This window comes from Lutra lutra, chromosome 9 (genome assembly GCF_902655055.1).
Source record: "Lutra lutra chromosome 9, mLutLut1.2, whole genome shotgun sequence".
Taxonomy (NCBI): Eukaryota; Metazoa; Chordata; class Mammalia; order Carnivora; family Mustelidae; genus Lutra; species Lutra lutra.
This window is the reverse complement of record NC_062286.1, coordinates 66,282,234-66,297,072: the sequence shown is the minus strand read 5'-3', so window position 1 is coordinate 66,297,072 and position 14,839 is coordinate 66,282,234. Positions and strand designations below refer to the sequence as shown.

At 51.2% G+C, this 14,839-nt stretch overlaps 1 protein-coding gene across 10 annotated transcripts in view; it reads left to right on the top strand.

Moving 5' to 3' along the window:
• Positions 1–4,297: 4,297 nt before the first annotated feature.
• CCDC85A (coiled-coil domain containing 85A) overlaps positions 4,298–14,839 on the top strand; it is a 202,767-nt gene continuing 192,225 nt past the window's right edge. For 6 of the 10 annotated variants that reach the window (XM_047745342.1, XM_047745339.1, XM_047745338.1 and 3 more), the window contains exons 1-2: positions 4,298–4,565; positions 12,270–13,227. In XM_047745342.1, coding sequence (XP_047601298.1) covers positions 4,299–4,565; positions 12,270–13,227 — 1,225 coding nt within the window. In that variant the 5' untranslated portion in view covers position 4,298. Of the gene's footprint in view, positions 4,566–12,269; positions 13,232–14,839 lie in introns of all 10 variants that reach the window. The other 4 variants (XR_007130046.1, XR_007130047.1, XR_007130048.1 and 1 more) reach the window with 1 other exon arrangement.

Below are 14,839 nucleotides of genomic sequence, written 5' to 3'. Positions count from 1 at the left end.
TGATTTTACTTGGGGGCATTAATGTGCTTATCTTTTTTTTCATGTGTGGAGCCCAATATGGGGCCTGAACTCATGACCCTGAGATCAAGACCTGAACTGAGATCAAGAGTCAGATGTTTGGGGCACCTGGGTGGCTCAGTCGGTTGAGCATCTGTCTCTTGATTTCAGCTCAGGCCATGATCTGAGGGTTGTGGGATTGAGCCCTGTGTTGGGCTCCATGCTCAGTGGTGAGTCTGCTTGAGATAACCTCTCTCCTGCTCCCTCTGTCCCTCCCTCTGTTTGCACATTTTCTCTTTCTCTCTCTTTCTCAAATAAATAAATAAAATCTTTAAAAAAAGGAGGGGGGGTTGTGCTAAGGTGCTTAACTTTAAAAAGTTTCCTAGCTTCCCTTATAGCGGGGAGGTGGTTCCATGGCAAGCCCTGGCTATTAGGATACAAATGAGATTCACTGTGTTATATCACCAGGACACATTTTAAAATGGCACGTGTCCTTTTGGCATTTGGTCCTATCTTTGTCCCGCCCCAAATGTAGATGGATGGCTGGCACTCCAGCAGCCACCTTGTTGCCAGGAAATAGTCATGCTAAGTATGGCTGAGCAGAGAGAAGGAGTCTAAGTTGTTTTAAGATTGTATTTATTTATTTGAGAGAGAGAGGGAGGGAAAGAGGGAGACAGAGAGAGTGTGAGTTGGGGGAAGGGGTAGAGGGAGAGGGAGAAAATCTCAAGCAGACTCCACACTGAGTGCAGAGTCCAACGCAGGGCTTGACATCACGATCCTGAGATTATGCCTGAGCAGAAAACAAGAGTTAGTTGCTTAACTGACTGAGTCACCCAGGCACCCCAGGAGTCTTAAGTTTTTGGTGATACCATAAAGACATCATACCAACCCTCAACTGAATGTCAGTTGTGTGAGAGAAAATACATGCCTTCTTTAGGTGATTGCGTTTTGAGCCGTCTGTCTTTAGCAGCCAAGTTCCCAATACCACCATGACCTTAGCAACATGAATCAAAATCATTCATTCCATAATTATCCTGAATCAGTGACCAAAATTAGAAATATCAAAACTTCATCACGTTGATCTAGCCCAGTAGTAAGTAGCTGCTAGGGTATAGAAGTTTGTGGAAAATTTTTCTTTGCTTTCATTCTTCCTTGACTTCTCCCCGCATGTCTTGTTCCTCCACTCAGCCATCTATCTGCCTTTCAATAGCTGCTTAGTGGTTAACTGTCCGAGAGAATTAGCAACAAAGAGCGCTGGCATTGGATTTTGGAACTGGACTCTTAAAGAACAAACCCGGTGGAGGAAAAACCACCCAGATGTGGTGGTTCCTATATCCAGAGAGTGGGCTAGGCGGTTGTAGTATCAATCATAACAAAGTGGCATTTCTGTAGGTAACTTGACAAAGGACTTCATGTCCATTACCTCCTTAGCTGCCGGAGCCCCAAGAGGTAAGACGATTTGTTCAAGCTGACAAATTAACAAGGGACAAGGACAGGACTTGTATTTTCCCTTCCTGTGTCAAAAGAGATCTCAGGAACTGTGCTGAAGAGAGCCTTCTGCCCGCATGAGAGACGGGGAGGTGTCAAAGACAAGTTTCACTTGCAGTTAAACCCAAGGGCAGAGAGACTGAAATTTACTCCTCTGTCATAAGAGGCAGGAGGGTTTTTTTTTTTTTTTTGGTTGTTGTTGTTGTTGTTTATTTTTTAAGTAGGCTCAATGTCCAGCCAGGAGCTCAACTTGGGGCTTGAACCTAAGACTCTGAGATTAAGACCTGAGCTGAGATGGAAAGCCAGATGTTTAACCGACTGAGCAACCCAGGGCCCCAAGACACAGTAGGGTTTCTAAGCCCCCAGGGTGGGCTACTGGGAAAATACTGGAGGATACTGGGAATGGGAAGGGGTGAGGGGAGTTGGTTAGTGTGATTAGACCATTTATGTTTGCTCATTGGCACTTAGTGAAGTTAGGCTCCACACCTTTCAGAGAGAAGGAGAGATGGGGCGGGGGTGGGAGGGGGCTATCTTCCTTGATAATTACATTTCCAAGGGATGGCTTCCAGGTCCTGGAGCAGGACATTCCTGGGTGGTGAAACAGGTGAAAAGCTGGGAGGTGATTTACAACTCAAGGCAGCAGAGAAAGAATTCACAATTCCAAGTTTGCTAAAGGAAGTGCTCTAAGAAAAGGGAGGTCAGGGACGTATAGTCAGGGAGAAACCTGTCTAAAGTTTATAGTCAAGCTGACGGGTACTTTAAGGCCATCTGGGTCAGAGGGCTGCACCTCTTTCCTTGCTCTCCAGGAAGCTAGGACCCAGAAAGTCCCCATCTGATGATCTGTTAAAAGGTGGTAGCCTTATCAGGGGACGCACAGTGACCTGCAGGTGGAGGGACTCTGATTCAGAGCCTCACCCTACCAGGTGATTAGCCCCTCTGCACCCTGGCTTTCCGAAACCCTCTGGGGGGGAAGTTCCTGCACTTTTCTGGCGTGTCTCCATCCTGGAGAGGAGAGTACTCATCAAAATGATGTGCCCAGGACAAGTGCATCTTACTTCTTCAGGCAAGAAACAGATGTTTTCAGCTCTGGTTTGATTTCACGCAACAGGAGGGTAGAACTGGGGAGGTGGGAAAGGGAATTTTGCAGCCCAAAGATAGGACCCGGGGACAGGGAACACCCACTTCCAGAAATTACCATCACAAAAAACCAACCCACTAAGAACTGACTGCCAGCAGCGGAGGAAAATGGAAATCTCCCTGGCAGTTCCGGCTGCTTAAGGGGCTGTCCTCTGCTCAGAGGGGAGGTGACTGTGTTGACCTTAAAAATCCAGGGCTAGGGAATCTGGAGGTGAAGGTATTTTATTTTCCCTTTAAGGCTTTGATGTTTTTCAAATAAAACTTAAATGATCCAATTCCGGCCCCTGAAGCTCTTCACAAAGTAGTGGATTTTTAGAAAAGACAAGGGCCTGGGGGCGGGTGGTCCCTAAAGAGTAATGCCCCGAAGCAAAGCCTTTCTTTGCTCTTTTCAGAGCACTAGGGTTTTCTTCAATGTTCCTTTCCCACCCCACTTACACTCCCTCGGCCCCCGCCCCCCCCCTTTTGGCCATCGACCTTTTCTTCCATAATCCAAAGTAGAAATCGATGGTTATCCTCCGGGTCGGTCAGTCTATCTATATGATCAATCTATCTTATTCTTTCTATCTAATGTATGTATGTATGTATGTATGTATGTATGTATGTATGTATCTATATCTATCTATCTATCATCTAATCTATCTAGTCTTTCTTCCCTGACCTCCAATCACTGCAAATACCAAGTGTCTCTCATTTTGGTCGCGCGTTGTTTCCCAGCAGGGTCACAAACCCTGCGCGTAGGGGCGGAGGAAGGAGCTCCTTCCGCCACATGGTGGCGCGCGCGAGCCTGCGACAGCAGGGCCGCTCGGCTTCTCACGCTTCTCCCGCATCCCGCCCCACCCGCGCCGCGGCGCTGGAGGAGCCGCGCCCCCGACCTTCCCCGGCGGGATAGCGGGGAGAGCGCCTCGGGAGCCCGGGAGGCGATCTAGCGGCAGTTGCGTCCGGTCCGCGCGGGAGGTGCGGGCGGCCGCGGACCGCCCCCGTTGCAGGCTCCTCCTCCTGCGGGTCCAGCCTTTACCCCTCCACCCTCCACCCCTCCTCGGCGTGGCTCGGCTCGGCTGCAAATCGCAGGCTTTCCCCGAGCAGCCTAGGAGCGGCGGCGGGCGCAACGAAGGCGGGTCGCGCCGAGCGCTCGGGCAGCGGCGGCGGCGGCGTCGCTCGAGCAATCCCGGAGGCGCCGCGGAGCCCGGCGCGCCCTAGCTCGACTAGGAACGCAGTGAAGCCGGGGCTGCAGCTGGGCGAGGGGGAGGAGAGTGCGCGCGTGTGTGTGCGTGTGTGCGAGAGTGTGGGGGGCGACGGTCTCGCATCGGAGCGGAGGAGAGGGCAGGGGAACCGGGGCGCGGCCCCCGGGCGCCCCCGCTGCTCCCCCAGGTTTTCCCGCAGCGGCGCCCGCTCCCCGGCGCCTCTCACCATGGACTCGCGCCGAGTTGGGACGCGCCTCGGCAGCAGCGCGCGGGTAACTGCACGGCCCTGGGGCTGCGCGGGCGCGCGCGCGGGGATGGCGAGGTAGGATGGCCGCCCAGCGCGACCCCTGCCGCCCCAACCCAGCGGCCGCCGGGCGGTGCAGGTGACTCGCCGGAGCGCATAGGTGTGTGGGCGGAGGCGGCCCCGCCGCGCCCGCGCCTTCGGGAGTCGCTTTGCCTCTTCCACCCACTCGCACCTGCCACCGCGCGGATACCATGTCGAAGGCGGTCGGGGGTCCGGCAGCGGCGGCGGCGGCTGAAAGTTGTCCCTCGGCCTCTGCCGGCCCGTCCGCCGCCGCCGCGGTGGAGGACCTGTCCAAAGTGTCGGACGAGGAGCTGCTGCAGTGGAGCAAGGAGGAGCTAATCCGCAGCCTGCGGCGCGCCGAGGCCGAGAAGGTGAGCGCGATGCTGGACCACAGTAACCTCATCCGCGAGGTGAACCGCCGCCTGCAGCTGCACCTCGGCGAGATCCGCGGGCTCAAGGTGAGCGCGGGGCCGGGCGGGGAGCAGGGCGCCCCGGGGAGGTGGGGCCAGGCAAACTTTCCCACCCTCCGTCAACAGGTGATCCTCCCCACTCTCCCGGTCACCACCCCCTGCTACCCTTCCCCATCCCTTTGGAAACTTTTTTTCGAACTTTGGAAGCGTTTGGTCTCCTCTTCCCTGTTTGGGGCGAGCCAGTGTGGACTTCTCCTTCGGGGGTCTTCTGTGGCCGGAGGAGCGGGCGCCGAGGATGCTGGAAAGTAGGGAGGGGAGTAATGGGCATACAGAACCTTTATTTTCCTGGAAAACCAGTGGTTTGGGGAGCCGGGACACAGGCAGGGGAAGGGGTGAGCGAGAGAGTGAGTCCAGGGCATCTTTGTCCTTGGGGGTTAGGGTTATAGGTGCTCTGGAGCCGTGACTGCTCCGGCGGATGAGGAAAGGGCGCCAATGCTGGGGAGAAGGGCTGGCGGGGTGCCCAGGGAGAAGTCGCTGGCGCCACCTTCGGAGCTGACGTATGTCACCCAGTGCAGAGGACCTAAAGCTCTGCCTTCACATTTTCTACCTGCTCCTGCGCTTTCCTTCGCTCCTATTCAGATGGCGTCATCTGGGGCTTCTTGGCCCCCTTGCCCCCCTTCACACCCGGTTTGATTATAATTTCATCTAGTATTGAGGGGGGCGAAGGGATTTGAAAAGTACCATCCTGGCTGTCAGCTTTGACGCTTTGGTTTTGGAACCAGCCTTCCCTCTTTGCTATTAGAAAAAAAAAAAAGAAAAAAAGAAAAGAAGACCAAAACCCTACCAACTTCTCTTCTCCTTGGAGAGTTTTGAGTGTGGCAGCAGTGTGCCCGCCCGCGGGGCTGCAGGAGAGGGGGTCTGGGATCCGCCCTGCCAGCGCACCGCCGCAAACTTCCTCTCACTGCTTGCGCGGGTGCCTGCTGGTATTCCTTCCTCTCATTGTTCTGCTTTTGTTTATAGGAAGCCAGACACAAACGAAAACACTGCAGGGACATCAGGGAGCAAATTCCTGCAGGCACGGGCTGTTCTTGTCCCCTTCCACTCCCACCGCACTAGGGCTGTAACACTTTCTTAATTGCTTCAGTGCTCCTGCTCTGGGATTCTGGGGCAGAGAGGTGTGGAGGGACAGAAGGCCAGAGGCTCGCCTGGGTGCTGGGTCCAGTGCAGGTGGAGATCGCCTTCCCCAGGGCTCCAACTCACTGTCCTCTAGTTCCTAGAGTGGGTGCAGTTAGAAAGATCCCACAGTCAGAAAAATCCCAAGGCTTCCACTCTCCTTTGGTTTAATTCATTACTCGAGTATTACTTATTAAGTACCATACTCTTGGGGAATTACAGACAGGCTAGTATAGTGAGAAGATCATCTCAGAAGTGGGTTTGCATCTAGGATCCTCATTTGCCAGGAGGGTGAGCTTGGGTAATTAATTTATCAGAACCTCATTTTACTCATCAATAAAATGCAAATGATAAAAACCATCTCCTGGGGGTTTGCAACAAGACATTAGGATAACGTAGGAGAAGCTTTAATTCTGGACTTGACTACAAGACAGTGGTAGATACTGTCATCAGGAGAGGCCTTGTAAATGTATAGGTGTGCGCCTCCATGATGGTTTTGTTTTTGTTTTTGTTTTTGTTTTTAAAGATTTTATTTATTTATTTGACAGAGACCACAAGTTGGCAGAGAGGCAGGCAGAGAGAGAGGAGGAAGCAGACTCCCTGCTGAGCAGAGAGCCCGATGTGGGACTCGATCCCAGGGTCCTGGGATCATGACCTGAGCCGAAGGCAGAGGCTTTAACCCACTGAGCCACCCAGGTGCCCCCATGATGGGGTTTTTTAGGCAAAGCTGGACAAAGGTATAGTTCATAACCCTCCAGTTTAATCTTCTTCCATGGTTTGAACTATAATGTAGCTTGGAAGAGTTTTTAATTAAGTAATTAACTTCCTAAGGATTTTAATAGTATGGAGCATCAACATAATAGTTCAGAAATACTTGAAGGTTCTCTTGGGTTGTGTGGATTGTCTTAGTGTGTGTGTGTGTGTGTGTCTATGTGAGTGGTGAGGGAGGCTGGTCTTCTTTCTGGTAGCTTCATTTAGAGAAATACCTATTAGGCCAGCGAAGGGCAGTTTCACCCCAAGTAGGAGAGTCTCCTGGTCTAGATTCATGACCTGGCTTAAAAAGACATTTTTGTCCATCTCGTTATCAAGTTCAGAAAGGTGGGGCTGGATCCTTTTTTATGCGGCCTCTACTCCTTTCCATCATCCGTGGCCAGGTACAACATCATAGCTCCCAAGGCCTCTGGGCCACCCCGAGGGGCTGTGGTGAAGCCTGGCTGAGGCCAGCCTTCTCCATTCTATCCATCATCTTAGCTCAGAACATCCCTGGACACTCTCGTTATGCACTAATGTGGTTGACTAGTAAATTATATGTGCAGTCAACTTATTTTGACTTACCTAGAAGGAAGGATTTTTTATTTTGTTTTTGGCTCTGATGGTGTGGGACTCCCAATTGAGGTCCTTAAAGTTAGCGTTATGAAGGCCACAACATTTCTCTTTTTTACGTTCCTTTCTGTGATCTGCTTTTGAAATTGTAATGAATATTTTCAAGGCTACTAGGTACTGTGGCCGTAGAGGTGGGGAGATGGGAGCACTAGGTCTTTCCCTTGAGGGATCTGTGACTGGGTCCAAGTCCCCGCTGACCTGTCTGTGTTTAAACATTTCAGAGGTAGAGCAGTGTGGGGCAGCGGAGAGAGAAAGGATTTAGAGTCTGACAATTTGGGCAGCGTCGGCAGGCTGTTAACCTCTCTGAGCTTCTGTGTTCTCATCTGCTAAATGGGGATGCTAATTCTGGAAAAGGTTTGATGAGGATTACATGATACATTTGAAGTTAATAGCTTTCTCAAGGTCACACAGCTATACAGTGTTTAAAATAGGCTGACTTTCTTTTCTTTCAGCTAGTTGACACTCTCTGGTTAGAATGTGTGATCCTGCAAGGGTGGAGAAGGGGATTCTGGTTCTGATCTTACAAGGAGTTAGATTCTGAGAACCATGTCTGTGCCCTGATGAACCAATGCTCAGGTTGCTCTGACCTGGGGTTTCAGGGGGTGGGGGCAGATTTGGGGGAACCGGCTCTGTAGATTGGTTATGCATCATGTTAATGTTCCTCTCTGCTCCCCAACACACGGATTCCTGCTCCCTGCAATGAAGAAAAATTACAAACTAGAACAATTCTTTAACCACAGAGAGAGTACTTAGGAGTCTTACGTATGAAATTTTGACTGGTAGGCCATGAGGTGGGTTGAATCTTTTAAATGTCCACTTTAGACAGATGGATAACATCTGGTAGCCAGTGTCAATGTTCAAAGGACACTTTGTGTTCTGAAAAAGAAAGCCCAAATCTTAATGTGGCAGATTTGAAGAAGCTGGCTTAGAAGGTGATTATCAAATCTGTTCCTTAGCTTTTCCACAGAAGGTAAAGGAAATAGCTCAGAATTGTATTCCCAAGAATATTATTTGCTCTTGGAAGAAGGCGTGGTGATAAAGAAAGCTAAGTAGGCCGTTACCCCTTTTACCCCAGCCGGAATTCTGGCAAGTATATGCTTCCCTCCGTTTGGAAAGCCATTAACTCCACAAAGCACCAGTGTATTTCCCAGTTCTGGAGAAGTCAGGAATACCTGTGGGATAGTCGAAAGGAAGTATTTTCAGACAGAAGTTCATTGAGATGGAGAAGAATATGACTTGAACTTTCTATGAAATGGCAGGATTAAACTAAATGTCGAATAATTTTTGAAGCTTAGAAAGATTAATTTTTTTTTAAGTCTTATTGTCTCACAGTCTCCACAGCTTCTGATTTCCCCGAAAGCATCAATGTCAACAGATCCTTTACTTGCTTATGACATGTACTCCAACCTTGCAGGGGCTTACTGAGACAATAGTAAGAAATCCTTGGTAGCCAGAGCTATATCCTGTTTTGGCCACAGGCCTAAGGCTTTTAAAGCATTGGTCAGTCCATAAACACGTATTATTTACTGTGCGCAAGGAGCCATGCCAGGCGCGTCAGCTACACAAAGGATGACTTTAGAATGGAGTCTGCCCCCAGAAGCTAGGGCATCTACATTGGAAAAGGAAAAAAGATGTCCAATGAGTCCTCCAGCTATGGTATCTTAGAGGCTTAAGCAGTAAGTGGGAAAGTTACTTCATTCATTCATTTGTGATTGTTGCCACCATGGCAGCCAGAAGCTGTTCCGGGGCTAGGGGAGACTTCTCAGAGGAATTTCTCCTCTTAGGTAAGTTCGTGTAGGGAAGAGGACAGTTTCTTCTAGTTGGGAAGCTGGGATATAAGCAAGCTTCATAATTAGCTGACAAAGAGGGAGCTCAGGAGAAAGCCTTCCTGGCTTGGCCAAAGGGTTTATTCATCTTCCTGGTAAAAGGGAGAGGATGGGATTGATGCAGGAGAGAGAACATTCAGGGAGTGATTTTGAGGCTCAGTCTGGCTATGGAGAACTTGGCTTGGGTGGGCGAGGAAAGATAGAGGAAGCGGCAGACAAAGGCAGGGGAGGCCACGTGGGGGGTGTTTGGAAATGGCCAGGCCTGAAGTCAGAAAGTGATAACGAGAAGAGACGGGCATCAGAAACAAGGAAGCCGATAGTCAGGATGCCAAGAGTTAGAACTGGAGTTAAAACCACACTGCAGGGGCGCCTGGGTGGCTCAGTGGGTTAAAGCCACTGCCTTCGGCTCAGGTCATGATCCCAGGGTCCTGGGATCGAGCCCCGCATCGGGCTCTCTGCTCAGCAGGGAGCCTGCTTCCCTTCCTCTCTCTCTCTCTGCCTGCCTCTCTGCCTACTTGTGATCTCTGTCTGTCAAAAAAAAAAAAAAAAAACAAAAAAAACAAAAAACCACACTGCAAAATCCTCTTCTTCATCTGGGTGACTCTCACCTTGGGCCCCCATACCGTCAGGGGGTGCTGGGTGTGGGTGGCAGATGTTTTAGAGTTTATTTTCTCACCAGTGTCAGGCAAAGGTTTGGAATGAACCTGAGTTTACCACGATCAGGTCTCCTCTAAGTGCCTCTAGTTCTGGGTTGGATGACGGAGTCACAAGACCAGAGCTTTTCTGGCTTCGGAAAGCAGGAGAAATCTTAGGTAACAGTCCTGGAACAGCCCCTGATTCATGGCCACCAAACCAAGGTGCTTCAAGAAACGGTCCCTTTACTCAATGTGTGACTGGAGAATAAAGGGGGACCTCACAATGTGTTTTCAAAGTTCCTTGGTTCAGGTATCTACAGTGGGGGTGCTGTGTTCTGGACACACAGGTGGAGAGAATAGATGGGGTTTCCATTCTTGGGACGAGGGTCTGGTGAGTTCTCATATCCACATTCAACCGTATGTGATTGAAATGACCGCCACAGAGGGAAAGTCAAAGGGGGTAATGGTAGAAGTGTATAAGACAACTTCTTTAGATAGTAGTAGTCAGGGATGGCTTCTGGGGAAGTGATTTATAAAGTGAGGCCATTAGGTTGTACAGAAGGTTAGGGGAACACATTCCAAGTGAAGGAGGGGAAGGGCTTGTTCCTTGGGCCCTGAAACCAGGCCAGTGTTTGTGGGGCTCAACTGGGGGTCAAGGGATAGGTCCCACCTTCTCCACTGCTGCCATCTGTGTAAGCCACTATCCTCTCCCTCTACCTGGACCAGCCTGGTGGACTCCTAACTGATCTCTCCTGGCTTCCACCTTATCTTGTCTCCCTTTTTTGTCTCCATCGCCCCCTCCTCTGGTCTGTTTTCCACACAGAACGATGGTGATTCTTTATAAAATGACCTCTTGTGTCACTTCTCTATCCTCAGCTCACCACCAATCCAGAGTCCTTCCCGTGGCTGCCAAGGCTCAGCATTACCCAGCCCTGACACCCAAGCTTCTGGGTCTCCTCTCTCCCACCTCCTCTCCCAGTTCTGCTCTCTGTGCTCCCCATGCTTCAAGCACACTGGCCTCACAGCAACATCAGCCATGTTTGTCTCAGGGCAGCATCAGCCATGTTTGTCTCAGGGCAAATCCTTCCCCTTCTCTCTGCCTGCAATCCTCTTCCCTCACATGTTTGCTCCTTCATTCCACTCTGTCTTGGCTCACATGTTTTCCTTCTCAGTGAGGTGCCTTCTCTTAAAAAATAGTATTTTTTAGCCTGCTTCAGTTTTCTTCCCAGCACTTTCACAACATGCCATGTCGGTTTTTCCCGCCAAAATGAAAGCTGTAGGATGTCAAGATGTCTGTGGTGTCCACTGAGACATTCCTAGCACCTGGACTGGTACGTGGCACATACTAGCTGCTTACTAAGTCCTTGTGAATGAGTGAGCAGACCACCATTTGTGCAGGAGAAATGGGCCAGGTTAAGAGGACTGCGGTCTTGGGAGACTTAAAGGATTCTGCACTTTATTCTCAGGGCGTGCGGTGGTTTTTAGCATGCCAAGCATGGGGGTGACAAGATGAGTTAAATCTCAGAAGTGTAGGGCTCAGAAGAGCTGTTAGTTCAGGAGTGAAAGGTGAGGGAGAAGCAGCCAGGCACAAGCACAGGCTCTTAGGAAGAGCAGCAGGTTGAGTGGAAGCGGCGTTTGCTGAGAGGGACAGTTTGAGGAGGGGACTTTGAAAATCCCACAAGAGGGCCACCTGGGTGGCTCATTTGGTTAAGCGGCTGTCTTTGGCTCAGGTCATGATGATTCCAGGGTTCTGGGATTGGGTCCCCCAGGGGACTCCTTGCTCAGCAGGGAGTCTGCTTCTCCCTCTCCCTCTGCTTGTGCTCTCTCTCAAATACATAAATAAAATATTTTTTAAAAAAGAAAAGAAAATCTCACAAGAGCTTGGTGTTGCTCGTGTTTCATGTGGGATGCCTGGGAGATGAGCAGGGGGTATGCCAGTAGGGCTCAGATGTGCGGGACAGAAATGCCACTGGAGGCCAGCTGTGCTGGTCCCCTGTGGGATCCGGGCTGTTGGTCCTGTGTCAGGGGCTGAACACCGGGCAGTGCTGTATTTGTGCTGATGGAAGGCCTGTTGCCTCAGAGCTTTTAAGCATCTCTCAGCTGCCGAGCAGCCATTTTCTTCCAGGAAGGGGGTGGGGCAGGGGAGGGGATCCTTGGTTTTAGGGTTTTCTTGCAAATTACGTGACTACTCCCTGGATATTGGCCTTGGGCAAGTGAAGCTTTGTGAGGTCCAGTCTCCTCCTCTTTATTCTTTTTTTAATTTTTATTTTTTTAAAAGATTTTATTTATTTATTTGACAGACAGAGATCACAAGTAGGCAGAGAGGCAGGCAGAGAGAGAGAGAGGGAAGCGGGCTCCCCGCTGAGCAGAGAGCCCAATGCGGGACTCGATCCCAAGACCCTGGGACCACGACTTGAGTGGAAGGCAGAGGCTTTAACCCACTGAGCCACCCAGGCGCCCCCAGTCTCCTCTTCTTTAAAAGAACCATGATAATCATCACTTCCCAAGTGGTTTGTGAAAATCCGATGAGATAATACAAGTAAGCCCTGGGTGGGGAGCATAACCCAGACCCATTATTGTGATTTTTATGACAGTCATCAGCGGCCTCTCAGCTTCTCACCTCTGCCCCTTACATCACAGAGAATTCACCTATTCCTGTCTCCCTCCCAGGAGGTCTGGGCCTGAGGCCGCCTCACCTGGGTACCGCCCTTGAATGGCTATCTCTCTCTTTTCAGGATATCAACCAGAAACTCCAGGAGGACAACCAGGAGCTGAGGGACCTCTGCTGTTTCCTGGATGATGACCGGCAGAAAGGCAAGAGGGTGTCCCGGGAGTGGCAGAGACTGGGCCGCTACACGGCTGGGGTGATGCACAAGGAAGTGGCCTTATATCTGCAGAAGCTGAAGGAGCTGGAGGTGAAGCAGGAGGAGGTGGTGAAGGAGAACATGGAGCTCAAGGAGCTCTGCGTGCTGCTCGACGAAGAGAAGGGCGCCGGCTGTGCGGGCAGCCGCTGCTCCATCGACAGCCAGGCCAGCCTGTGCCAGCTCACCGCCTCCACGGCGCCCTATGTGCGGGACGTGGGCGACGGCAGCAGCACCTCCAGCACGGGCAGCACCGACAGCCCGGACCACCACAAGCACCACGCCAGCAGCGGCAGCCCGGAGCACCTGCAGAAGCCCCGGGGCGAGGGCAGCCCGGAGCGCGCCAAGCACCGCAGCACCAGCCCCGAGCATCTGCAGAAACCCCGAACCGCCGGAACCCCGGATCACCCCAAAGCACTCAAAGGACCCAGCCCCGAGCACCACAAACCCTTGTGCAAGGGCAGCCCTGAGCAGCAAAGGCCCCCGCACCCCGGGAGCAGCCCCGAAACGCTGCCCAAGCACGTGCTGAGTGGGAGCCCGGAACACTTTCAGAAGCACAGGCCCGGGGGCAGTCCGGAGCACTCGAAGCACAGCGGAGGGAGCCCCGAGCATCTGCAGAAACATGCCCTCGGCGGGAGCCTGGAACATCTACCCAGAGCCAGGGGCACCAGCCCTGAGCACCTCAAACAACATTTTGGGGGGAGCCCCGATCACAAACACGTGGGCGGAGGAGGTGGAGGCAGCGGCGGAGGCAGCAGGGAGGGTACTCTCCGAAGACAGGCGCAGGAGGACGTGTCACCCCATCACCGGAGTGTCTACAGTGGCATGAACGGTGGGTCAGTACGTCCTGGGGAACCGCTTTGTTTGGGGCGACTCACTAGAGAGTTATGAGCCATGAAGGGCTTTCCAGACACGTTAGAAGTACAGGCGCTGGATGGAGAGGTGGCTGGGGAGGGGAGGTAACAGGTGCTTCCGAGGCTCGAGGCTCCGAGTGTTTCCTCCCCTCGATTTGTTTTGGTTTGTACTGTTCTCAGCCGAGTAAGCCTGGCGAAGACCGGGGGGGGGGGGGGGGTGTGTGAGGAGTTAGGGGAAGGAGAGGAACGATAATTCCAAGGGACTCTGAGTGGTCAGGGTGAGATGTGTAGGGATTGAAGAGAAAAAGAGAACCAAGCTAAGGCTTTCCGGTCTTGAACTTGGGTATTTTCCTAGTGTGTGCCATTTCCTACAGGGGTTCTCATCCAACGGTTGACCCAGAGGTTTTTGAATCCATTTAACAGCTTAGTGCATAAAGAAATGAATTTTATTATGAAGAACATTGGAAAAAGAAATATGGTATCCCTCAGCAAGCTCGATGCCCCATTGCCTGAATGCCTGTAGCTATGCCTTACCTTACCTCAAGGATTTTATCCGTGTGTTGGGGCACTTCCCTTTGTAGGAGAAACACATCAAATGTTTCCTTCCACACTCTTGCAAAACCCACCACCCTCTCCCAGATTCCCTGAAACATACTTTGAACAGCATGTTTTTATACTGAGAGATAGCCTCCCAAATGTTTAAATGTTCTTCTTGAAAATGTACAGATGTATTTGGACACTCCTTTGGTTTCCAAAGTGTAATCTCCACTGCATTTGATGACACGGCCCTAAACCAGACCCTAAACCTTTCAGAAGGGGTTTACTTTCCTGTATCTTGGTTCTAAAATCACTTTGAACTCCAGAGAGGGGGAAAAGAAATCATTTCTTAAGACCAACAAACAAAACCCCCTCCCAAGCCTTTCATGTTACTTATGGTTGAGTTAGAACTAAAAGGTTTGTTTTTATAAACTGTGGCGTTTTTTCATCCAAGATACCTGAGGTTTTCTGCTTTATTTGAAAGCTGCTACGTAGTCCATGCACAGTCAGCTCTGAGCAGTGGTGGGGGGTGGCCAATGTGAGCAGTGAGTGACGGGAAGGGGTACATTTTCAATACCGTACCTGGGGATTTACCTGTTGGAGCCCCTTTCATCCTAATCCTTTTCTCCTAGTGCTGAAAACTGACTCCTGAAGCTTGGCTTCTAATTCAGCCAATGCTCTTTTTTATGTGCAATGGAATTGGAAAGATGGGGAAGACGGGATGCTGCTGCTTTCAGAATTGGGCTGGAAAGCAGAAGGTGGGAGAAGCCAAGTGACCTGGGTGCAGAGGCCTTCTGGCTGGCTGCTTGGGGCTTTTGCTACGTTAACTACACCCTCCCTCCCTCCTTCAAGGACTGGCCCAGAAGCTGCCCTGATTGCTGTGGGCAGCGGCGGCTGTGCACTTCTCACAGGAGGTGAAAGTCATTTAAAAAGATATTTTAGTCGCATTGCCATGGATGAGGTGAGCCACTAGCCATGAAGGGTGTTTTTCAGGAAGCAATGGGTTAACGGCAAAGTTCAAGTTAATGACTTTTCCATTTCTCCATTACTTTT